This window comes from Nomascus leucogenys, chromosome 10, assembly GCF_006542625.1.
Source record: "Nomascus leucogenys isolate Asia chromosome 10, Asia_NLE_v1, whole genome shotgun sequence".
NCBI lineage: Eukaryota > Metazoa > Chordata > Mammalia > Primates > Hylobatidae > Nomascus > Nomascus leucogenys.
Genome location: NC_044390.1, coordinates 41,459,784 through 41,484,736, shown reverse-complemented (window position 1 = coordinate 41,484,736; position 24,953 = coordinate 41,459,784). Strand labels below are relative to the sequence as shown.

Here is a 24,953-nt window from a genome sequence, read left to right as displayed (position 1 = left end):
CTGGCCTCAAACTCTGGACTCAAGTGGTCTGCCTGCCTTGACCTCCCAAAGTGCTGGGATTATAGGTGTGAGCCTGCGCTCCACATTCATTCAGCCCTTTTTTTCCACCCTACCAAAATCTATGTAAACTCTTCAGCTTGGCATTGAAGGCGGTCCATACTCTGATTTCAACCCACCTTTATAACTTCTTCCTTTACTAGCTTTGTACATACCTCACATTCTGGCCAAATTGGACTCCTTACCAACTGTATCCTTCTTTTTCCCTCATCGGAGCATCCGGCCATGCTCTTCCTTATTCCTAACATGGCCTTCTCTCATCTCCAGTTCTCAGAACCCAACACTCATCTTGCATGAAGCTTCCCAGATTTTTCCTGCAATGCCCAGTCCCTCTCTCCATACCTTTCCTTTCACAGAATTCCCATATTCATTCGTTTGTATGTCTCTGGCATTGTATCTAAATAAGTCATGTTCTTGCCTTGTTTCCCTTTTAGAATATCAAGTTCCTTGAGGTCAGGAGCTGTATCTTGATCAGCTTTACATCCCCCTAGAACCATGGCTCACACAGAACCCAGGTGGAGTCAGCATTGGTCAGATATGATATGTTAGACTTAGTATTCAGGCATCCTTCTGCCACAGTGTGCATTTTCCTTCCATGGGGCTGAACCCTTCCATTTTCCAACTGCCCATCTTTTACTCTTGGGTCTTCAGAGAAATGACTGTCTTGAGCTAAGATGACAAGGAACAGGGAAACAAAAAACATGTCTTACAGTGCCCAATTGGAGATGGGATCCAGGTACCCTGAACTTGGAGTGCCCACTCCATGTCATTGCCCCAACCCACCTCGCCCCACCCCCGGTTTGGAAGTTGGATCACCTCACTGTGACACAATATCCTAGTCAAGCAGCCTTCTCCACAGTGAGGTTCAGGTGGCCAAACCGGCTCCTGCTGTAATAGGGAGGGGCTGGGACATGGACCGGTGCTGTCAGGGCAAAGAAGACCTTATCAACACAACCTGATGCAATGCACGGTGGCGGCGGCCCTGGGTGGGAGGGCTGGACGGCGTCCATGAACAACCTTTACGAACCCTAGAAGCTGGGCACCTCAGCTCCATCCTCACGCTGCCCCCACACCCCAGTCCCAGACATCCTCTTCAGCCTCCTCTGATTTTATAATGGCAGCTTCCCCTTTGCAGAGCTACCTGAGGGAACACTGCTTAGAGAACACTCCCTTAGCCCAGATGGCCACACAGTAGTGGATGTCACAGAGTTGGTGCTCCTGGAGGGGATGAGTTAGAGAATGACTGAGGTGGGTGGAGCACCTCCCAAAAGGTTTTCTGGAGGACACAAGTTCTGTGTAATGAATCCTTGTTAATTAACGAACAGTGACTGAAAAAGCTCATTAGCCACCATTCCATCCGCATAGGGTCAACTCCAGGGAGTGAAGAATCAGACAAAAGAGAACTGATGTTGTATAATCAGCTACGATTTGACAGGCAGGTGAGGGGACCCGGTGCCAGTTTTGGCCTGGGTGATCTAGAGCATCGGACAATCCAACACCGTCTTCTGTTTGGCTCCAGAGTCTAGTCTGTGGTTTTCCTTTGACAATAAATTGCCCTCCCTATGTTTTCCTCTCCACCTAATGGTATTGATAACAATGTTAGCTGAGTTACTGAGGCTTACTATACGGCAGACCTTGTACTAAGTGCTCCAAATACGTGATCTCATTGAAATGTCCCAGTGATTCTGACACAGGTGGGTACTATAATTACTCACATTCTATAGGCAGGGGAACCACAGCATATAGAGGTTAAACAACTCACCCCGGGTCACACAGCCAGAATGTGACAGGACCAGCATTAGAATGCTGGGCTTCCAGAGCCTGAACCTATATTGCTCCTCTCTATGCTGGACAGGCTATGTTACAGCCCATGGAACACCCTGTGTGAATCAGACCCATGTCCTGAGAGTGGGGGGGCAGACTGCATCGAACCCCCGCAGGTCCCCTTTACAGCGTCCTTTGTGGTGCATAGCCTGCACCATCAGAGGTGGCAGCCCCGAGCATAGGTGCATTCATTTAAATGAATCGAACTGCACACTCTTGACAAAATGAAAACGAAGAACTAAGGTTAGTGGCATCAGCCCCCGAATGAACCTGTGATGATTGCCTCAGTTTCCAGATGCCTCCAGTAGTATAATCATCTTGCCACACCAAGTATGTGTTTACAGATAGGGTTCCGGTTCTGGCTCTAGTGTTCAACATTCTGGTGTTTAAAAATAGGTACTTTTTGTATCATGCCTCTCAACACAGGCCAACACTTTGTGTGCTTAACCAAAGAAATTCTGTTCCTATGCTGGAAAAAAAGCTGTCTGTGTTGGACTCACGATTTGTTTCCACTTGGCACCTTCCTGGTAGATTTTCTAAGGGTAGCTTTTTGGGGTTTTGTTTGTTTGTTTGTTGTTTGTTGTTTTTGAGACAGAGTCTTGCTCTGTTGCCCAGGCTGGAGTGCAGTGGTATGATCTTGGCTCACTGCAACCTCCACCTCCCAGGTTTGAATGATTCTCCTCTCCCAGTCTCCCGAGTAGCTGGGATTACAGGCGTGCGCCATCACACCCAGCTAATTTTTGTATTTTTAGCAGAGATGGGGTTTCACCATGTTGGCCAGGATGGTCTCAAACTCCTGACCTCAAGTGATCCTCCTGCCTCGGCCTCCCAAAGTGCTGGGATCACAGGAGTGAGTACGGCGCCCAGCTAGTTCCATCTTGATGTGAGTTTTGCTGTAAGTGCCAGCTTTAGAAGCCAGTGTCTCTCTCCAAACTCCTCCCTCTTCCTCCATCTACGCTGCCTCAGTAGTTTATGTTCCCTGAGTTGGCTTGGGCAGATGGGGAAAGAGAGGGGCAGGGAGTTCTCCCTGGGAGAGGGTCCCAGCAGCTCAGGTGATGCGCGGCAGGAAAATCTGCCCAATATTCAGCTCAGCTTTGGATGAATCACGGAGGGTTAATGGAGTCAGGCAGCCCCAGAGACTGGCTCTGCAACATCACATCTCCAGGTCGGCTTGACTTCCTAGCTCCCTCACTGAGAATACCAGTAAACCTCTGTTTTCCCACAGGCCTGCCCCCACCCCACCCCAAATCTGCCAGAACTTGAGTGTGGGTAGGAGGCGAGGCCCAGCCTGGATTGCCCCATTGTGAGACACACCTAGGGCCTGGCAGCCAGCCTCCTGGGTCTAGGGAGGGAGTGGGGATTCCAAGAGATAGACACTGGGTTTTCGGGGCCTTGGTGAACACTAGGTGGGAAGCCAGGAATCCTGTGAGAGAAAGGGGGCTGGCGTGTGGAGTGTTAGAGGGCAGAACTCAGGGCATCCCTGTCCCATCCCTTCCTCCCTCCATCGGTGTTGTCACACCCAAGAAAGCAGCCTCATCCACCAGCAGGTCTGGTTTCTTCCTTTGCCGCCCACCCTATGTGCCCTGTGCTTAAACCTCTCCCAGGAAGTCTTCCTGGATTGGTCCCACTTAATTCCAATCCATCCCTCCATTGGCTAATTTGTAAATATTTATTTGGCTCTTGGTGCTGGGGGCTGTAGATGGACAAAAGACCTGCCCTATGGATCCCATGTCCTAGCGAAGGAGACATCATAATGTAACAAAAAATAGATACACAAACAAGATGACTTCAGAGAAGGACAGGTGCTGCGAAGAAAACGGGGCCATATGATGCTGACAGGGTTTCCTTGGTCGATGGCCTGAGGGCCGAGTGCAGTGGCTCGCACCTGTAGTCCCAGCACTTTAGGAGGCTGAGGCAGGAGGATCACTTGAGCCCAGGAGTTCCAGACCAGCCTGGGCAACATGACAAGATCCCGTTCTCTTTTAAAATACAAATTTAAAAAGGTGGCCCAGGGAGGGACATTTGAAATTAGTCCTAAAAGCAGATGAAGCTCTGGCTTTCTGAAGACCTTGGTAACAGCTGCCCATGTTCCCTGATGGCCTGTGCCAGTGACCCAGAAGGACCTCAGAGAGGGAGGGCAGGCCCATCGCATAGAGCTGTGGTGAGGAATGGGGATTTTATTCCAGGGCTAATGAGAAGCTGGTAGTAGGTTCCGAGCAGGGGCTCCTTCTTGGGCGTTGTGGAAGAATGGGATCTAAAGAATAAGATGGAAGTTGGGGCTTCAGGAGGTCACTGGAGGAGCCCTGAAAGGAGAAAGGGGTACCCACCCTTCATTGGAGGGCCCCTTATGCCAGGGGACCTTAGCCTGCCTCGGGTGCCACTCTAAGCTTTCAAGAGCCGCTTTCAGCTCTTTGGGCCAAGAACATCCCAGGAGCCAAGAACCGTGTTGCTCACCTCCGCGTCTCCCCCAGTGCCTCAGGGACTGGGCTGAGGAGACCTCAGCTCCCCTCGGGTTCCCACCCCGACCCACGCTCGCTCCGGGAAGCTCCCTGTGCAGCGAGGACGGAGCGTCCTCCCTGGGAGAGCCCCGCGCTCTCCCCCCTGTGGCCTCTAGGAGGTACTGCAAGGCCCTCCTATGGCGTTGAACCCCGGAGGACAAGTACAAACCAGCGTCAGGATTTCAGGACCCAGGAGAGAAGGGAGGCCGAGCAGAGGAGCGGCCCTCCCAGGCAGGCCGACTGGGTCAGCTTGGTCTCCTCAAGTCAGTTTTGAGCCGGGTTTCTTTCACGTATACATCCACTGTTTGAGACCCTGTGCCTGTCCTGTGGGTGGAGAGTGACCTAGGCAGATGGGGGCCATGTCCTTAGGGAACTCAAACCTGGAGGGAGTCACTTAGGCTGGCAGGGCGCCTCCTGTCCACCTTTTACTTCCTGTCCCCTGCAGGGATGCCAGGGGGACAAAGGGGTGGGGGATCCTTAATCCGGGCATGTTGGACCAGCTTGGTGGGACTTAGGGGCCCCAACTGCAGACCCCCAGCCCAGTCCCATGGGCTCTTCAGCGTGGGATAAGCCTGGCTCAGGCTGCGCCGCAGCCTCTCCTGTTTCATTGGTACAGTGATGGGACGGAAGTGTTCTGCCTCCCTTCCTCTGTATCCTGGAAACACAGGGCACTCGGTGCCTGAGATAAGGCCCTGGTTTAGATCCAGTGCCCCCAACTTCCTAAGCTCATCTCCCCAACCACGCCCCCATCCCCACAGCAGCCTGTCCATGTGGATAAGCACAGTCTCTACCAGCACCTCGCTCCTGTTTCCTGCCCTCTCCCTGACCTTCTGGGACTGACCTCCCGTTTTGAACAACCTCTTTCCCCCTGCTCCTGACTTGAATATTTCCATTGTCGCTTTTTCAGGCCGACAAAACACCTGTGGCTGCTTCAAGTGCAAAAAGAACAGTATTCAAGCCGGCATGGTGGCTTACGCCTGTAATCCCAGCAACTTTGGGAGGCTGAGGCGGGTGGATCACCTGAGGTCAGGAGTTCGAGAACACCCTGGCCAACATGGTGAAACCCCATCTGTACCAAAGACACAAAAATTAGCCAGGTGTGGTGGTGCATGCGTGTAATCCTAGCTACTAGGAGGCTGAAGCAGGAGAATTGCATGAACCCAGGAGGCGGAGGTTGCAGTGAGCCAAGATCGTGCCACTGCACTCCAGCCTGGGCCACAGAGTGAGATTCAGTCTCAAAAAAAAAAAGAATGGTATTCAGGTATAGGTTGGGCAATGATTATTTTTTTACAGATGAGGAAACTGAGGCATAATGCAGGCTGCTTGTCAGAAATAAATCCCAGGTCTCATCTCTCTCACCCTCTGTGCTTTATACCAGTTTCAGGCAGAAGGCAGATTAGCTGCCCCTGAATCACTCTTCCATCCTCCCTGAGCCAGGCCATCAACATAGCATTAAAGAATAAAATTTGAGAAAGTCGTAGGGAAACAAGATTCATGTTTTATTTCCACAGAGAAACTCAAAAGTAGGAAGCTCCTCCTTCCTGGAGAACTGTCACAGTGACTTCAGGTCACAAAAGGGAGCAGGTAGAGAAAGATGCTGGTATATCCGATGAGGCTGGTGGTCACTGAAGCACCACAGTGCAGCGGGAAGAAACAAGGAGAGACAAGCTGGGTCCCCAGCCTAGGAAACAGAGGTGCGGCAGCCGGGCCAGGGCTGGCACAGGCTGGGGGCCAAGGGGAGGAACTCCCTGACGACCAGTGCTTTTCGGGGCCTTGGCGGTGGTTGGAAGAAATTGCCTAGAAGAAAAAAAATCAAATGGTAGCACGTGGCCACTCCTAAGCCTGCGGAAACAGCGCATCTTTTCACCCACCGTCTGGGCACCCACTATTCTTTTGCTGTCCTACCTGTTCGCCTGTGGTGCCCCTCACTTTTGCTCCTCCTAAAACAGAATTTGTGGTTCTGCCGAGCTAAGCTATCACCTCTCGCCCATGCAGTCTCGCTGCGTCCCACCTCTGAACCCTTCCACCAGGAGGCTCTTTTCTTCACAGTTCCCCTGTAACATCCCTATCCCGGTCCCTGTGCTCCATCTACAACACCATCTTCTCTTCTCAGAGCTGTGCCTATGTGGTCCCACCTTAGGGTGCTTTCCGAGGGCCCTAGGTCATTTTCCTTCTTCCTTTCTCCCTTTGTTTCTTTCTTTCTCTCTCTCTCTTTCTTTTTTTTTTAGAGACAGGGTCTCCCTCTGTTGCCCAGACTGGAGTGTAGTAGTGTGATCATAGCTCACTGCAGCTTTGAACTCCTGGGCTCAAGCTATCTTCCTGCCTCTGCCTTCCAAGTAGCTGGAACTGCAGGCATGTGTCACCATGTGGGGCTAATGTTTTTCATTTGTTTGTTTGTTTTGAAACAAGGTCTCATGTGATTGCCCAGGCTGGAGTACAGTGGCGCGATCGCAGTTCACTGCAGACTCAACCTCCCAAGCTCAGGTGATTCTCCCACCTCAGCCTCCGGAGTAGCTGGGATTACAGTCATGCACCACCTCACCTGGCTAATTTTTTGTATTTTTAGTAGAGACGGGGTTTTGCCATGTTTCCCAGGCTGGAATGGTTTGTTTTGTTTTGTTTTGTTTTGTTTTGTTTTGTTTTTTTAGAGATGGGGTCTTGCTATATTGCCCAGTCTGGTCTCAAACTCCCAGCCTCAAGTGATCCTCCCACCCCAGCCTCCCAAAGCGCAGAGATTACAGGCATAAGCCACCACACCCGGCCCTAGATCACTTTATTATGGGTCTTTCTCCACACCCCACCATGAGGTCCCCTCTTCCTTAACACCTTTATAGCGTCCACCCAGAGCATACTTGACTTCATGTTGCTGCCCACTGAGATCTGAGGATATACCAAGATCCCGGCCCTGCCCCGGGTGACTGTGCCTCCACTCCCAGGATGCGGCCTGGGTCGGCTCACTCTGACACTCACCTACCAAAACTTCACCCACTGCAGCAGGCCAGGTTGCACCCGGGAAGCCTGCCGGAAAAAGAGAAAGTCTGAGTGGCCACCACAGGGTCCCTTCCACACCCTCTGGCCTCAGGCCCCTTCTCTCTCCAGCCAGATGAAGCTCAGTCCCCCATACTCACCGAGGAAGAAGGCGAGACTCCCCCCTGCAAAAAGATCAAAGGAAAGTGATGTGGGGCTCATGGCCTCCCTGTACCCTGCCATGGCCTCCCGGCTCATGAAGGGCCCAGCAGCAAGGGCAGGCTCACACCAGGGCTATCACCAAGGTTTTCCAGTCTGACTGTGGACATTCAGGCTGTGGAGTTGGTTTCATGGCACGTTTATCAGCCCGAGTGCACTTGATCCAAGATGATATTGAACATAGTTCCTGGGCACGTACTGACCAAGGGGGTCAAAAGAGGATAGGCCTCCCTTCGGCCTGCCAGGTGGGTAGACATTGCCACAGATAACCCAGCAGAGTGGAAGCCACAGGCAGTAGAAGCTGCATGTCCCTCCTCTCACCAGCCTGTAGTTTCTCGTCTCTCAGTGGAAGGTCCTCTCCCCAAAGGCGGGGACTTTATTGTCGTGAGAGATGGAAATACCCAGCCTGCTATTGCTTTGTCAGCCGAATTTGTAATATTCATTTACTGATGTTATGAGATTGCCTTCTTTGCAACGGAATGAAACCAAATTCTCACGTATTTTTTCTTTTCATTTCCTTTGTGGAATAAAGCATTCATTTAACTGCCAACCAGGCATTCCCAGGCCGGCCTCCCCTAAGTGTTAGTCTGCTTTCCTCACCCTCCATTCCATCTTCCCCCCTAAAAAAAAGGTCCACAGTGGCCGGGCTCGGTGGCTCACACCTGTAATCCCAGCACTTTGGGAGGCCGAGGAGGGTGGATCATGAGGTCAGGAGATCAAGACCATCCTGGCTAACATGGTGAAACCCTGTCTCTACTAAAAATACAAAAAAAATAGCCGGACGTGGTGGTGGGCGCCTGTAGTCCCAGCTACTCGGGAGGCTAAGGCAGGAGAATGGCGTGAACCCAGGAGGTGGAGCTTGCAGTGAGCGGAGATTACACCACTGCACTCCAGCCTGGGCGACTGAGCAAGACTCTGTCAAAAAAAAAAAAAAAAAATGGTCCACAGAGAGGGAACCTGTGAGGAAGAGCTGCTCGTGTGTTTTGCAGGTGTCATGATTTTTTAAAGCCTATATTCTTCTTGGAGAGGGTGTTGGTTCTTAGTTTTCTATGTTGCTGCTGTTCCTTTTTAATCTTTTCTGACTGGGTGGGTGTGAGGCGCATTGAACCCTCCTGCCCTCCACTTCCAAACTGTCTCGGGGACCCGAGTCTCCCTTGCAAAGGGGTGGGGAGGCCTGGACTCAAAGACAGCGGGATCCAGCCTCAGGCAACCAACCCAGAGGACCCAGGCAGTGAAAGCCTCTCTCCCTGTCCCCCATGCAGAGCCCCCAGCGGGAAGACAGGGCAGTTGCAGGTCTCACCTTTGCAGGGGTCTTGACTGAGTACTGCCCACCATAGGCAGTGGGATGCGCATGCTGGTTATAATTATACCTCTGTGGAAGAAGTGGGCATGGGGGTTAGAACAAACGGATGAAGGCCATTTTGCTCTGGAATAAACATCCCACCTTCCTGCCTGGACCAGACCTTTCCTAAAACGCCTGCCTTCTCCCCTCCTTGTGTCATGTGTTTTCTTTTATAGAATCTCCTCCAGCCAGCCAGGGCCCCCACCCTCACCTGCCTTTACTGTCCTAGCCCAAATGCCCACCGCCTCCTCCGCCTCCTCCGCCTCCTCCTCGTGCCCTCGAGAACTCTCCCAACTCTTCAAGTGTTACTTGGGAGGTGAGGGTAGGAGACCAAGAAAAGAAGTGCCAGGACCTAACCCAGCGGGTCCATGGTAGATGTCTCACCTTGGAAGTTACAGCTGCCACCTCCTGCCATCCTGCACCCGGCTGAGAAAGCCATTGAATGGAGGGGTGAAAGAGAATTTCAGATTGCCCAGACCCGGGAGCAAAGCCAAGGGGGACCAAGGGCCCTGCAGGGGAACCTGAGGACAGAGACTCACCTGGTCGGCTCTGCCTGCACGTTTCTGCAGTGACGATGCGTCCGCACCCTGAAAGGAAGAAGGGGCCACAGTTTGTGCCTCCGTAGTCGTGCAGGCATTGCCGGGCTTCCAGAGCCCCAGTTTCTCCCTCACCCCACCCCTTTCCACGTGCTACCTATAGAGAAGGCAGTGAGCCTGGAGGAGCTGATGGCCCAGATAGATAGAAGACAGATATCCACACTCAGCGTTGGGAGCCAGGGAGAGAACCAGGTTTGGCAACACCTTCCCCACCCATGCCCTGGGAGAGTTGGCAGCTCCAGCCTAAGACTGAGCTAGAACAAGTGAGCCTCAGCCATGCAGGCTCCTCTGGGGCAGACCCAGGCACCGCAGCCCAGCCCGCCTTCTGCCTGCACCGAGTCCTGCTGCTCTGCCCGTAGGCCCGTAGTCCCTGCACACCGACGCCATGCCCCACCGGGTGCTTGAAGGAGGGGTTGTTATCTGCAGAAGCTATGTGCTTAGGTTAGCTCTGGACTGCAGGAAGCAAAAAAAGAGAAATACAAGAAAACAGATAAAGTAACTTAAGACACTGCGGATGCGCCGGACACCCCCCAGCCCCAGCGCAGGAGGAGAAACTAAGCATTGAAAAGGAGTTCCTGCCATCACGGCTTCTCCACTTGGACCGTCCGCCCCGCCACACACACACACAGAGTGACAGTGAAGTCCTGACTCCAGCATTAACTCTGCCTTATCCATACCTGACCTTGAACCTAAACCCCACTGCAAGCCCTAACCCTGAGGTCACAAACTGGTTGACCATAGGCCTCCAGGTATTTTTTGCTTGGTCTACTTAAAAATTAAATTAGTTACAATTAGAGATCAGCATCCTGGTTCTTCGTGAAACATCAGACCACACGCCACCCTGTTCACACACGCATGCATGACCGCACTTAGCTGGAGTGCCTCGACCCCCCCTTCGCAGGGCCCCACCTGTCCGGCCTCATATACTTGGCACACGTAGACGTGGGAGCAGGCAGCCCTTGCCTCAGTGCCCACGGGTCATGTTCCTCAAAGGCTACTGGCCATGCAGAATTGGAGCGTGGTCTTTGGCACCACCCAAGGTCCTCCCCATCCTCCCTGACCCAGGTCTTCAGACCCTCAGCAGCTGCCTCCACTAGACAGGGACCTGACCCCTGCATACCGCCCTCCCGTTCCGCCTCAGCTGTCCTCCCCATGCCCCAGCCTCGGCCCCTTCTTCCCCACAACGCGGTCTCCCTGCACCTGCGCACACTGCGGTACCCACCCAGCCATGGCTCCCCTGGGTCCAGGCCAGGCCCAGCAGGAGCAGGAGCAGAGCAGAGGCAGTGGCCAGCTTCATGTTCATGTGCTTGTGGAGGCCCCAGCCCTCGGCCTCGGCTTTTATCCTAGGGAGGTCCTCCCACCCTGCTCCTCAGTGACTCACGGCTTCTCCCTCTCACCCCACCCCCACTCGGGATTGCACAAAGCCTGGGAAAGTGGGAAGGGAGGGGAAGAAGCTGGGACAGACACCTGGGTCAGCGGCTCGCCCAGGGCCCCAAACCCTGTGTCCCAGAGCTGAGAAGTCCTGCCCGCCTTACCTCAATAATTGCTTTCCAGTTGAGGAAAGGAGTGTTGTGTTTGAAATCCTGCAGGGAGAAGGAGGGCAGAGTGGGCCAGGGAGGCAGAACCCACGGGGTGGTCTATGCAGCAAATTGGGGGAGTTTCCAGATCTCAGGTAGGAAGGAGCTTTTGGGTGTGGTTTGGGGTTGGAGGAAGGTAAGCACGTGGGAGATTGAGGGTGTCAGCACTTAAGATGGTATTGGTGATAAGATATGGGTGATAAGATTTGGATGAGCTGTCTCAAAAATGAAGAGGGGGAGTTGGCCAGGTGCGGTGGCTCACGCCTGTAATCCCAGCACTTTGGGATGCCGAGGCAGGTGGATCACAAGGTCAGGAGATTGAGACCATCCTGGCTAACACAGTATAAAGCCCATCTCTACTAAAAATACAAAAAAAAAAAAATTAGCTGGGCGCGGTGGCAGGCGCCTGTAGTCCCAGCTACTTGGGAGGCTGAGGCAGGAGAATGGCGTGAACCCGGGAGGCATGAGTTTGCGGTGAGCCGAGATAGCGCCACTGTACTCCAGCCTGGGTGATAGAGCGAGACTGTCTCAAAAAAAAAAAAAAGAAAAGGGGGAGTTTTGAGACAGGTGGTTGGAGCAGAGGGTGGCTGCCTTGAGGGAGGCTTGGGGAGAGTCGGGAGGGCCAGGCCCCCAGTTCTTCAAACAGCAAGAATTCTCCTACCTCCCAGAGTCGGCTGAAGTAGAGGAGGGCTCTGGTGCTGGGGGGCGGGACCTGGTTCTGTGGATGAAAGGTGGGGAGCAGGTTAGCAGAGAGCCTGGGCCCACTCACCCACCCCTCCTCCCGCTACTGCCCTTTCTCAGCCTTCAGAATGTCATTGTGACTAAGGTTGGGGATGGGAGGAGCTGGGAGTCTTTAGGGACACCAGGAAACCATTTTGGGAAACAGGGAGAGAGAGAGACACTAACCAACTCTCCCTGTCCCAGAGCATACAATGTTTTCTATCCCAAGTTCCCCAGCCTCCAGCAGAACCTAATTCTAGCAAAACCTCAAGACTAGGACCTGCCTCAGAGCCTCCCCTTTCCACCTGCCGGGCCTCCTCCAGCCCATTTCCCGAAGCTGTGGGGCTGCAGCCACCCCTTCCACACCACCCCGGACAACAGCAGAGACGTAAGAAAGGAGCAGAGACCAGGAGTGTGGGGCAGCTAAGGTTTATTTCAAGGGCAAGGGCTGAGATTCATGATGAGAGGGTGGTGTTTTAAGGAGGGAGTGTGGGGGCTCCCATCCAATCTGGTGGCTCCTTGTCTGGAGGTCATGGGATGCAAGAGCTTCTCTGGTCCTGGGCAAAGAAACAGGTTCTTTTTTTTTTTTTTTTTTTTTGAGTTGGAGTCTCGCTCTGTTGCCCAGGCTGGAGTGCAGTTGTGCGATATCAGCTCACCGCAACCTCCGCCTCCCAGGTTCAAGCGATTCTCCTGCCTCAGCCTCCCAAGTAGCTGGGACTACAGGCGCACACCACCACACCTGGCTAATTTTTGTATTTTTAGTAGAGATGGGGTTTCGCCACATTTGCCAGGCTGGTTTCAGACTCCTGACCTCAAGTGATCTGCCAGCCTCGGCCTCCCAAAGTGCTAGGATTACAGGCGTGAGCCACCGCGCCCGGCCAGAAATAGGTTCTAAGAGAGAGCTTGAGGAATAGGAATCCCGGGGCATCGCGAGCCAGCGCGAGGTTATGAGAGACCCCTGCTCCAGAAATCCACAGGGACCTTTCTGCCCACCGCTGCTATCCAAACAAACCCAGATATCCCGGCTTGGGCTTAAGAACCCCCTGCCTCGTCAGGAACATGACACTGCGTTCCCCTCTGCTCCCTCCTCACTCTGGCTGAAGTCCTCAGCTGCCTCACCCCACTGTGAAGAATGGGGCTCCATTCTCTCCCCTGCCCACCTCTGCCCTGCCCTGCTTTCTAGGAGATCTGCCCCTAGAGGAGCTGGCCCAGAAGGATCCTGCCTCACTGCAATCACTCCCTCGACTGCCGCCCTAGATGGGCAAAACTGGCAGGCTGTCTGTCCTGGCTCTCTGGGAAGCGTCTGTATGTGCCCCGGCTCTCCCATCAGACTCTAAGTTCCCAGTGACCCAGGAAAGAGCCTTGCTCCTACCAGAAACCGTTCTCCATGAAACACAGAGGCCGGATGCAGTGACTCACGCCTGTAATCCCAACATTTTGGGAGGCCAAGCCGGGCAGATCACTGGAGGTCAGGAGTTCGAGACAAGCCTGGTCAACATAGTGAAACCCCATCTCTACTAAAAATACAAAAATTACCCGGGCGTGGTGGCAGGCACCTGTAAACCCAGCTACTGGAGCGGCTAAGGCAGGAGAATCATTTTGAACCTGGGAGGCAGAGGTTGCATTGAGCCGAGATCGAACCACTACACTCCAACCTGGGTGACAGAGCAAGACTCCGTCTCACAAAAAAAAAAAAATGAAAAAGAAAGAAAGAAAAAAGAAAAGAAAAGAAACAGAGAACAAGAATCCACTGTAGCTGGGTGGGAACATCTGTACTCTCCTGTCTCCTCAACCTCCTTCCTAAAAGGTCAGACTTAGATTTTCCTGAGCCCAGTCTTCTTTATTTTACATTAAATGCCAGAAACTCCACTGCTCACAGGGGCCAGTCAGGTGGCTAAAATGACTGTGACAGGTAGGGACAGTCTGGCCACTAGGGAGTGACCCCCCCCACCCATTCCCAACACCCCCTCCCTACCTGGGCCAAGCAGCAGCTGTTTCACAGCTCTAGCCTAACTCCACCCCATGGAAATGGAACCCAGTGTTGGCAAAGTTTTTGAAAGAAACCAGAAATCCAAATCATTATGTGAAGTCTCTCCATGTTTAAACTTTGACAATTAATTCATATTCTCAAAAAAAAAAAAATAGGGTGTCTCAAAAACCCATCCTCCAATCACCAATCACAGCTTCTGCCGGGGGTGTGTCTGCGTGGGTTGTCCACCTGTCCTTCCTCCCCTCCCTGCCAGTCCAGCCCCCTCTACTCTAGAGGTGCCTGTGCTACTCAGGTATCAAAGCAGCCTGGCCAGGGGTTCCCCTGCAAGAGGGAAGGGTGGGCAGGGAGGAAGGAGGGAGGGGTTCCGCACGCCAGCTGTGTTTTTGTTTGTGCGGGAGAGACTAATGCTTGTCACCCCCGAGGCTCTCTGGGTGCCCTTCCTCTCGGGGCCTCTTAGCTCCACCTCACTCCTCATTCCATGTGCCCTCTAGGAGTCAATCTACTCTCCCCTTAACCTTCCCCATCTCAAAGGGGAAAGTGAGGTTCAGGACCTGCTCGGGTCTATATGTTGAAGCAGCAAAGAAGCCTGTCCCCTCTGCTCATCCTCAATCTCAGCTGCTCCAGATTCTCCCCCTCTTTTCAAGTCTCCTCTGCCCTCCCTCCTCCACCCCCAGTGTGTTTAGGTTTTGTTTTTAGCACTGGCCTAAATGCTTCCTTAGTGGCCAGCATCACTGTTTCCCCAGCTCACCGAGCAGAGGTTTAGCTTTCTTCCCTATACCCCTCTCCGACGAAGATTTCCAGCCCTTACCTTGTTTATGGCATCCCAGTTAATGAAACCCAGCTTGGATTTAAATTTCTGTGGAGGAAACAAAAAGAAGAATGGCCAAATTGAGTCATAAGGTAATTGGCCGAGAGAGGTCAAGGGCCACTGCTGACTGTTGGTTTGGAAAGAGGACCCCAGCCTGCGGGGCCAAGGGCAGGGGTTGGTTTTCCAAATGCGAGTGAACAGAGCCATCTCGCAGAACTCACCTTCCAGAAAGTGTCAAAGTTAAACATCCCAGGAGACGTCTCAGAGTTCTACGGAACCAAGGAGATATGGGATGAGAGAAGAACCCACTTTGTGAGCCAGAGTCGGGAGATCTGAGTGGCAGGAGGGAAGGCGAGGATTGCGTGACACTGTGGTCCCAGCCCAAGGTGGAGTGTCGCCTCCACTCACCACAGTATTGACTCCACCAACAGCGTCACCTCCTCCACTGCCCCAGCTGGACCCTTGCCCCTGGGTGGGGAAAAGGGGGACCGATGTCCAAGGCTTATGCGTCCTATCATGCCTGCCACCTGTCAACCTGCCCCGGATTGCTTCATCCCCACCTCAGTCCAGGCTTCCTGTCCTCCTCTCTGTAAAGCTGCCTTCTCTTCCTTACACAGCACCTAAAAGTTCACCTGGCAAAGCCTTCTTAGAATGGCTTGCTCCCATGGAACCCCACCCAGTCCCCTGAATCTCAATATTCAGGCTCTTGCCTCCGTCCTGGCCTGTCCCCAAAACACCTCAAGTAAATGAGATTAGCTAACGTGTAGTCCCACGGCACGCCAAGCACCGTGCCTTATGCAGCATCTGTCTCCAGAGTCTGGACTCCACAACACCTTGGTCTGGTGGTGACATGGAAAGCTGTACAGTAACTGAAGGCTGCGTGAGTCAGGCTTCACTGTCCTCATTTTACCGGAGGAAGCTCAGGCTCGGAGAGGTTAGCTGACTTGCCTGAAGATACACAGATGACATGATAGAGCTGGTGGTGTTTTTAATATATATCTTAAATTTTTTTGAGGCTGGGCACAGTGGGTCACGCCTATAATCCCAGCACTTTGGGAGGCCGAGGAGGGCGGATCACAAGGTCATGAGATTGAGACCATCCTGGCTAACACAGTAAAACCCCACCTCTACTAAAAATGCAAAAAAAAATTAGCTGGGCGTGGTGGCGGGCGCCTGTAGTCCCAGCTACTCCAGAGGCTGAGGCAGGAGAATGGTGTGAACTCGGGAGGCGGAGCTTGCAGTGAGCTGAGATGGCACCACCGCACTCCAGTCTGGGCCACAGAGTGAGACTCCATCTCAAAAAAAATAAGTTATTTTATTTTCTTTTTTTGTTTCTGTTTGTTTGAGATGGAGTTTCACTCTTGTTGCCCAGCCTGGAGTGCAATGGCACAATCTCAGCTCACTACAATCTCCACCTCCCAGGTTCTAGTGATTCTCATGCCTCAGCCTCCCAAGTAGCTGGGATTACAGGCATGTGCCACCATACCCGGCTAATTTTGTATTTTTAGTAGAGATGGGGTTTCGCTATGTTGGCCAGGCTGTTTTCGAACTCCTGACCTCAGGTGATCCACCCGCCTCGGCCTCTCAAAGTGCTAGGATTACAGGTGTGAGCCACTGCGCCCGGCCTATTATTTTCTTTTTAAAAAGTAGAGACAGGGTCTTGCTATGTTGCTCAGGCTGGTCTCAAACTCCTGGGCTCAAATGTTCCCCACACCTCAGCCTCCCAAATTGCTGGGATTACAGTTATGCTGGTGCCTGGCCAGAGCTGGCTTTTGAAACCTCATCTTCTACCTCAAAGCTCAGTGACTTTCTCCTTCTCAACACTGCCTCCCTAAGTACGGAAATTCCCTTGACCATTCTTCTGTTACTTTTATGTTTTTTCCCCTTACAAAAATAACATGGCTCTGATCCAAATCAAAAAGAAGGAATGAATGAACCGAAGACGGAGATGGGGATCCCGGACCCCTGTTTTGGTCTGTCGATGGTCACTGGACACAGATTCAGAGCAGCTTGCAAGAAGAAACTGATATTTTTGTTTCTTTTCCCAGGATCTTAGCATGCTTCACCATCCCTTCTCCTAAAGCCAACCCTGCCTGCCCCTAGGCTCACCTGATAATTGTCTCCAGAGCCTCCAAGGAGGTGACTGCCCTCTTTGCTTATTTCCTAGGGAGACAGAAAATGGAGAGGAGTTGATGGGGAGGCAGGCGGGCGGGGGGACGAGAGGGCAGGGAAGCAGGGTGTCGGCAAGGGATTCCTGAATCGGGGGACTGAGACATGAGCATGACAGAGGACTTCCCAGAGCCCTAAGAGGTCCTTCTCTCAGGGAAGCTCCATCTGCCCTGAGATCTCGTTTCAAGCTCCTGTGGGTCGGGTGGCTGCTCACTTACGATGTCCATAGATAACATCGCCATCTCTGTTTATGTTCATTTCTGCAAGCCGCCCAAAATCCATCAGGGAGGGCTTTGCCAGCAAAGCATCTGAATTCTCCCCTGGCTTTGGAGCTGGAGTGAGCCAGGCTGTTACACTAAATTGATTCAAACTGAAGGACCCTGTCTGGGCTGATTGGCATTAGTAAGAAAAGGGGATGCAAGCTGGAGAGCCAGCGGGGGCTGAGGCGGCATAGAGTAGACTGGCTGGTCCCCTCTTAAGGGAGAGGTGGGCTCCTCTGGAGTCCTGCTTTATCTGCTGTGAAACATGGCGAATTCCCAGACCCATCAGTACTTCCTCATTCCCAGAGCGCTCATGTAGACCTGGCAGGGATGTGGGACCACCTGTCTGCCAGTATTGCTCCTGGAGAACAGACCTCTATCCCACTTACTACCGGCACAGTCTCTGCCCCCACGTCTACCATCCTCTTACCCTCATGTTGCTGGAAACTCCCTGTCCTCTGAAGCCCTGCAGGGTGAGACAAAGAAACACAGATCTCTGTTGAAGATCCTGAGGCCACCCCCAAAAATTAATGTATTGATTTAATATGATTCCTCTAACAATCCTAATGGCACTCTCTTTTGGAACTGGCCTGAACACTGACATTTTTTTTGGAAGGATAAAAATCTAAGAATAGGTAAGAAAGCACTGGAAAAGATAAATGGTAAGTGAAGATAAGAGGTAGATAGTAACATACTCTAAAGCTACCATAAATAAAGCAGTGTGGTCCCTGTCCGACAGAATTCCCAGAAACTCCCCAAAATACTAAGGTATTTACAAGAGGCATTTTAAATCAGTGGTTGAAGTAATTGAATACATGGGACTGGGAATATCAGTGAAGTATTTTGGGGGAAAATGCCAAGTTCTAGCCATGAGTTTTAGCTCATCAATTTTCTCCTCTCTGTTTTTAACCAGTTTTCCCCTCATAAAGGAGCACACAGCTCGGATAGAAAACGTAGGGTAAGTCTGGTTAGATGGAGGGGTGGGACTAGACAGCATACAGGAAAACAAAGTCCAGATGCATCCCAGTTAAATTGAAAAAGTGAAATTGCAGGAGTATGCATAGTGCTAGAAGAAAATAAAAACCTTAAAGCGGTACACCAAGAGCAAAAGCCATAGAGGAAAAGATGGCTGCTTTTTGACTACTTATATAGTTAAAACTGTGGTGTATTAAAAAACTAGAAAAGTCTGGGTGCAGTGGCTCATGCCTGTAATCCCAGCAGTTTGAGAGGCCAAGGCGGACAGATCACCTGAGGTCAGGAGTTTGAGACCAGCCTGGCCAACATGGTGAAACCCCGTCTCTACTAAAAATACAAAAAAAAAAATAGCCAGGGGTGGTGGCAGGTGCCTGTAATCCCAGCTACTCAGGAGGCTGAGGCAAGAGAATCGCTTGAACCCGGGAGGTGGAGGTTCCAGTGAGCCGAGATCGCACCACTGCATTCCAGCCTGGGTGACAGAGCGGGACTCCGTCTCAAAAAGAAAAAAAAAAATAAACTAGAAAGAGGGTTACAAATGGGGAGAAATTTTTTTTTTTTTTTTTTTTTTTGAGACGGAGTCTCGCTTTGTCACCCAGGCTGGAGTGCAGTGGCGCAATCTCGGCCCACTGCAAGCTCCGCCTCCCGGGTTCACGCCATTCTCCTGCCTCAGCCTCTCCGAATAGCTGGGACTACAGGCGCCCGCCACCACGCCCGGCTAATTTTTTGTATTTTTTAGTAGAGACGGGGTTTCACCGTGGTCTCGATCTCCTGACCTCGTGATCCGCCCGCCTCGGCCTCCCAAAGTGCTGGGATTACAAGCGTGAGCCACCGCGCCCGGCCGGGGAGAAATTTTTTTTAAAAACCAGTTTGTTCCCATAAAAGGTTAGTATCCCTCATAGATTACCTAAAAAGAGATGTCTCTACTCAGCCCCAGCACCTCCCGTCTGGCCTTGCTCCTGGCCACGTGAGTCCTTTCCCACCAACGCCTCACCCAGGAGCTTGTTAGCAACGCGGCTAACAGGCTCAGCCCACCCAGCCCTGTTAGAGCAACCTGCACTTTCACAAGATCCCAGTGACACTAACTCTCAGCACCACAGGTGCTGACATAAAGCCCACATTTCCAGCATGACTGGGGGGAATGTTTTTCCAAAGCACTCTGAATCCCCCAGAGTTCACCACAGTCTGTTCCCCGGTTGAATACAGGACATTTAAGACAATTGTGCTTCTAAAAGGACCAGTTTACATGGGATTTCTCCCAGCCCCATCTGTGGTATAAGGTGAGATATATTACAGCAAGATTTGCAATTAATTAGTACTTTGGAAATTGTTAGCATTTTTAGGAGTGCATTTGGTTTCTTCTGCCGAAATAGTTCCCCGCAGACAAGGCAGGAGGAGGTTGAGGAGAGCTGAGTTAGGAGGGGCGGGCACAGCCCTGGGCAGGAACTGCAGTGCCCGAGAGACTTAAGAGACTTTGGCTCTCACCTGAATCGCAGATTCCCCGGTCCCGCGGGCTTCATTCCCTGGCTTTTCACACTGCCGGGGAGAAAAAGAGGAGACTTTCCCTCAGTCCCCTCCCAGACCAGTCCCAGCCCCCAAATGGCAGCATTTTAACCCTGGGGCGAGCCGCTTCCGCTCCACCTCCGCGGCCATCCAGCCCCATCTCCGCGGAGCCTTGGCTCCCCGATTCTGCGAGTGAAACCAGCTGCTCTCCTTTTTCTTCCCGCGGTTGGTGGGAGATTCACGCCAGCCACTCACCCCGGGTTTATGTCCATTTCCTCCGCCACTCCCACCGTGGTTGCCGGAGGAGGAGCCGGTGCTGGATCCCTGCAGGGGAAAGCAAGATTTCAAACGCTGTCCTAAAGGACCTAAAGGGGACCCAGTCGTTCCCAGCGGTGTTACAGATTTGTTGGAACACCAATCAGATTCCAGTCCTCTTTCCAACCTCCAGACCTTCCCCCTCTTTAGCCTGTTGGTCGCTGCAGGAAGTTATTCTGAGCATGGAGAAGGCCAGGTGTGGCCGAGGGTATTCGGAACTATGCAATGATTTGGAGAACCTGAGCTGCTGCCCACCGCAGGCCGGGGGTGGGAACCCCTGGAGCCCGGCCGCGCATTAGCCGCGATCCTGCCACCAGGGGGCAGCAAGTGGAAGGGACCCTAGAGCCCTCACCTGGGAGCGGCCGTAGCTGCCTTGGTCACCATTCCCAGAACTGCCCTAGATGGGGGAGAGGAGGATCATACGGGGAGCGGCGCATGAGAGCAGCTCAGGTTATTCGGCTTCTTGTGTCCACACACCTCCTCCTGTCTGATACCTTTCCCAGACCCCCGAGGAAGCCAGATGTGGCTCCCTCTCTAGCTTGACTCCAAGACACGGGATGGGAAAGGCCATCAGCCAAGGGGTTGGACAGGCCATTGACCAGGAGGCTGGAGGGACTGCCGGCTCTGGAGTCAGTGGGGCCCGGGGCCCTGGGGTGGCAGCTGCGGGGTCACAGCGCCCCTTTCTGCCCTCACACCCATCGTGCAGGGGCCCCATGTGTGAATGTCGTCTGCACCGTCGCCCTGTCAGCGTCAGTAGGTCTCCCGGATCACAGTCCTGCCCCCATTCTCCTGGGAGCTTCCCAGACAAGTGTCATATTCTCCCATGTCCCCCTCTCTTCTCTGCCACCCCACGATTTCCTGAGACTTGCCAAGTGGACTTGACTGCAAGAGCTTAGACAGGTGGGATAACGTCCCCACCATCACAGAGTGGAAAATAGGGATACAGAGTCAGAAGCAGTGGGGTGGCTCTTGCAGAAACGATAGTGCGCGTATCAGGGGCACAGCATGGGTGGGGAACACGAGGCTGAGGGAGCCTCAGGGTGATGACTGTCAGGGAGGCCGCCCATCCTGGGGCAGTGGCAGCTTTCAGAGAAACTTGGAGCCCTCTCCCGGCAAGGACCACTAGGGCCTCACCCCATCTCAGCCTTCCACAGAGGTGCCAAACTCACCCAGGAAGACTCACTGCCGCTGTCACCTCTGCTGCCACCACTGTTGCCACTGCTGCCACCACTGCTGCTGCCACTGCTGTTGCCACTGCTGCTGCCACCGCTGTTGCCACTGCTGCCACCACTGCTGCTGCCACCACTGTTGCCACTGCTGCTGCCACCACTGCTGCTGCCACCACTGCTGCTGCCACTGCTGTTGCCACTGCTGCTGCCACCACTGCTGCTGCCACTGCTGTTGCCACTGCTGCTGCCACCACTGCTGCTGCCATTGTTGTTGTCACCATTGCTGCCACTGCCACTGCTGCCCGACTGTGAGCCGCTGCCTCCCTGAGGGGCAGGAAGGGAGCAGGGCTGGGATTAAAGACAGAGCACCAAGACGGGCCCCTCCTCCCTCCCTCTCCAGCCAGGCCATATTCCATGATGCCCAGTCTAAGGGGAGCAGAACTTCTCCATTTCCTCCTGGTGCACAACTCCTGGGTTGCCCCTCTCCACTCACCCCAGAGTTGCTGGAGCCTCCGCCTGAGCCAGATGGTGGGGGGTTAGTGCACTGTGGAGGGAAGGGGACGGTGAGTTTAGAGACATTGGCCTCGGCCATGGACACAGGCCAGGCCTCTTCCATTCTTTAGGGCTTGGCTTCCTTTCTCCTAATGTGTTTCTCCCACCTCCCCCCTTCCCATCTGCCTCCTCCCCAGGCCCAGGCCCATCTCTTCCTCTCTTCCTCTCTTCCTCCTTTTTTTTTTTTTTTTTTTTTGAGACAGAGTCTCACTCTTGCTCAGGCTGGAGTGCAGTGATGCGGTCTCAGCTCACTGCAACCTCCATCTCCCAGGTTCAAGTGATTCTCCTGCCTCAGCCTCCCAAGTGGCTGATCCAGGTGCCTTGGCCTCCCAAAGTGCTGGGATTACAGGCGTGAGCCACCTTGCCCAGCTTCATCTCTTCCTCTCACCCCAATCCCTCCACTCCCCCATCTTGCTTTCCTCTTTGTCTTTCCCCAGCTCTCCATACGTAGCCTGCACCCAGTGGTTTCTCCGTTCGTTCCCAGCCCCTTCCTCTTACCCCTTCATTCTGGTTGCCGCCTCTCACTGAACCATAGCCAGGCTGGGCCACAGCTCCCTGCAGAGAGGGCGAGACTGAGAGTAGGATCCAGAGGGACCAGGGAGGCACGCGGAGCATGTGGGCTTGGAGGGAGGGAGGTAGCAGGTAGCAGGTCTGGGGGTGACTTTACCTGAGTGTTGGTCCCAAAGTTTGGTGGCCCTCCATTGCCTCCTTGACCCCAGGGAGCTCCCTGAGGGTTGATTCCAAAGCTGCCTGCTGAGTTTCCGGGGTATTCGTGGACCCACGGAGTCCCCAGACCTCCAGGATTGCCCTGGCCCTGGCCTCCAAGGCCACCTTGAGAGCCAAAGATGCCATGGCCTCCAGAAGTTTCCTGCAAGAACAACATACCTGCACTTAGTGGGGCCATCTCTGACCCTGGTAGAGAAGAGCCAGGGCAAATCATAGAGAGACCGGGAGAGAGACAGGCAGAGGGACTCCAGGGTGGCATAGGAGGGAGGTGGAACACAGAAGGAAGCTGCCCCAGAAGGCTGCAAGTAAGAGATCCACCCATCCTTTCAACCGTTTCCCAAGAATCTCAGCCCAGCAGCCCACAGCCTCCCATTTCCACACCTGGCCCCGCAGTCACTCACCCAAGTACCACTGTGGCCAGGCACCCCCTGCCAGGAGCCGTGGACAGCATCTGCTCCGTGTCGAATGACATCCTCCGCCTGTCTGCCAATCTCATGCCCAGTGTTTCCCAGAGCATGGGCTGCTTCCCCGACCCTGTTGCCCAAATCATCTGCTGCGCCAAAGCCGGGAACCTGCCTGACTCCAGTGCCGACTGCTTCTCTGGTCCCTTGGCCAACGGCCTCACTGACTTTAGAGCTGGCTGCCCCTCTGGTCTCTTTGCCAATGATCTTTCCCACCCCTTGGCTCAGGGCATCTTCCATGCCATGCCCAATGGCCTCCCCAATATTTGTCCCAGTGCTTTCCCCTCCGCTCTGCTGGGGGCCAGCCTCCCCACCGCCCAGGCAGAGGGCCAGCAGGAGGCAGGCCAGGGACCCCTGGAACTTCATCTCTGCCCAGCCCCCTCTCTCTCCAGAGTCTTCCTCCCACCAGGGTCTCCTCCTTGCCGCCCTTGCTCTGTGTCTGTGTGCCCTCCTCTGTCCTCCTCCTTCCGACTCCCTGTCCTCCCTCCCTCTGGGTCTGCAGCCTTCTCTCTCCTGTCCTCAACTGCCCGGCCTTCTCAGAGTCCACCTCCCTGTCACTACTCCTTATACTCTAGGTTGGGAGAAGGTGACAGGGCTGGGCAACCTGAGGTCCCTCCCCGCAGTGACTCAGGGCCCAGCCACCGATAGGGTAATCAGCTGTTATTGTGAGTCTCAGAGTCTCTGTCGAAACAGAGAGTGAGCTGCATCAGGGAGGGAGGGAGAATGGATGAGGTGATGCAAAAGTGCTCCCATTTCCCAACCCCAGGCATTCGGGGCACTGGGTGGGGGCAGGGGCATCCAAGGAGACAGGTTGGCTCCTGGAGGCGGTGGGGTGGGGGCAGACTTAGAAGAGAGGAGTTACTGGCAGGACCCCACCAAGGGAGTAAGGACAGGGAAGCCCCAGGCGACAGGACCCACCCAGGCTCAGCCAGCCGGGCTCAGGGGCTCCCGAGTGACAGTCATTGCCCCGTCCTCGGCCTTTCTCGGTTTCAGCACCTCAGCCTCTCCTCTCCCTCTCCCCTCCCGCATTGCCACCTACAGGTGACTGCCCTCTTGTTCCTCCACACCTTCCAGCCTGCAGAGAGAGACTGGCAGCCACGGGCTGCGTGTCAGCTTCTGAGGTTCTGGGGAGAGTCCCCGGGGGGACCCTCAGTGACAGGGAAGGAGGTGGCTGTAGCCCTTTGAGTGGTCAGCAGGGTGTCTCAGCGTTCAGGCTGCTCCTGGCTGAGAAAGCTGGGCGTGGAGCAGGGCAGCTGGGCGCGCCAGCCACCCCCAGGGAACAAGTGGGAGGGAAGGCCAAGGGAGGGAGCCGCTGACCCAGGCGCCCATCCTGTTTACACAGCCCTAGAGGGGCACGTGTGAGTATGAGCGCCTATGAGGGGCAGGACTGGGCCAGCTCACCCCACCCATCCGCCAGGCCAGGGGCCAGGGCAGCAATGGCAAGCGAGGAGAGGGTAGCACAAGGTCAGGAGCCATCCATGAGCGCTACGGCCCTCTCCCCAGTCCCAGCTCTGGATACAGAACCTGGGAGCCTCCCCCTGCCTCACCCCTGCCCAGCAAATGTGGCTGCTTCTCTATTCCCAGGGGCCACAGGGCCTCCCACTGTCTCGTATCACTGGGGTTCATCGCCCAGTTAGGAGGGGCCAGTTTCCATCAGCCTTTCTCAATGTCTGTCAGTCAGTCTCTCTCTCCTCTCTCCACCCCAATATCCGCACCCCAGCTTATAACATCCAACACTTCTTACCTTGTAAACACAATCCCCGTCTGTCCTCCTCAGCTCCTACTTCCCTGTCATTCCATCTCTGACTGGCTAATGATGATAATAGTAATGGTGGTAATAAAAATAATAATAATAATAATTACAGCTCCAGTTTATCAGTGGTTCTCTACGTACCCAGCATTGGACTAAGCATAAGCAGTTTAAGAATTATACAACTCTGGGAAATAGTTCTTTTTTTTTTTAGAGACGGGGTCTTGCCCAGGCTGGAGTACAGTGGCACAATTGTAGCTCACTGCAGCATTGACCTCCTGGGCTCAAGCGATCCTCCCGTCTCAGCCTCCCAAGTAGCTGGGACTGTAGATGCACACCACCACACCCAGATAATTTTTTTTTTCTTTTTGAGACAGAGTCTTACTCTATTGCCCAGGCTGGAGTGCAATGGTGCGATCTTGGCTCACTGCAACCTCCGCCTCCCAGGTTCAAGTGATTATCCTGCCTCAGCCTCCCA

At 53.8% G+C, this 24,953-nt stretch overlaps 1 protein-coding gene across 21 annotated transcripts; it reads right to left on the bottom strand.

Moving 5' to 3' along the window:
* Positions 1-5,857: 5,857 nt before the first annotated feature.
* DMKN (dermokine) lies at positions 5,858-23,263 on the bottom strand. Of its 21 annotated transcripts, XM_030820139.1 has the most exons (18): positions 22,666-23,263; positions 22,206-22,406; positions 22,037-22,093; positions 21,480-21,530; positions 19,758-19,826; positions 19,485-19,535; positions 17,458-17,493; positions 16,708-16,761; positions 15,007-15,066; positions 14,820-14,867; positions 14,599-14,646; positions 11,742-11,798; positions 11,039-11,086; positions 9,447-9,494; positions 8,866-8,937; positions 7,508-7,531; positions 7,350-7,397; positions 5,858-6,176 (listed from the first exon to the last, which is right to left on the bottom strand). In XM_030820139.1, the coding sequence occupies exons 1-17, from the start codon at positions 23,089-23,091 to the stop codon at positions 7,350-7,352; spliced, it is 1,398 nt and encodes a 465-aa protein (XP_030675999.1). In that variant the 5' UTR covers positions 23,092-23,263; the 3' UTR covers positions 5,858-6,176. The 21 variants fall into 21 exon arrangements, 20 of the variants coding, with proteins under 20 accessions (XP_030675999.1, XP_030676001.1, XP_030676002.1 ...); XM_030820141.1 differs by lacking the exons at positions 16,708-16,761; positions 17,458-17,493 and adding an exon at positions 9,292-9,333; XM_030820140.1 differs by lacking the exons at positions 5,858-6,176; positions 15,007-15,066; positions 16,708-16,761; positions 17,458-17,493 and adding exons at positions 20,987-21,054; positions 21,196-21,310 and having other exon boundaries at positions 22,666-23,091.
* Between the last annotated feature and the right edge of the window lie 1,690 nt (positions 23,264-24,953).

What these genes read in the sequence shown, in the direction of transcription:
- DMKN (XM_030820140.1), bottom strand. Translation starts at nt 23,091, where the DNA reads ATGAAGTTCCAGGGGTCCCTGGCCTGCCTCCTGCTGGCCCTCTGCCTG. An exon ending in GCGGCAGTGAGTCTTCCTGG is followed by an intron (nt 19,827 to 20,986) that starts GTGAGTTTGGCA and finishes TTTCCCCTGCAG; the next exon opens with GGATCCAGCACCGGCTCCTC. An exon ending in GAGTCTCGCCTTCTTCCTCG is followed by an intron (nt 7,398 to 7,507) that starts GTGAGTATGGGG and finishes TTTTTCCGGCAG; the next exon opens with GCTTCCCGGGTGCAACCTGG.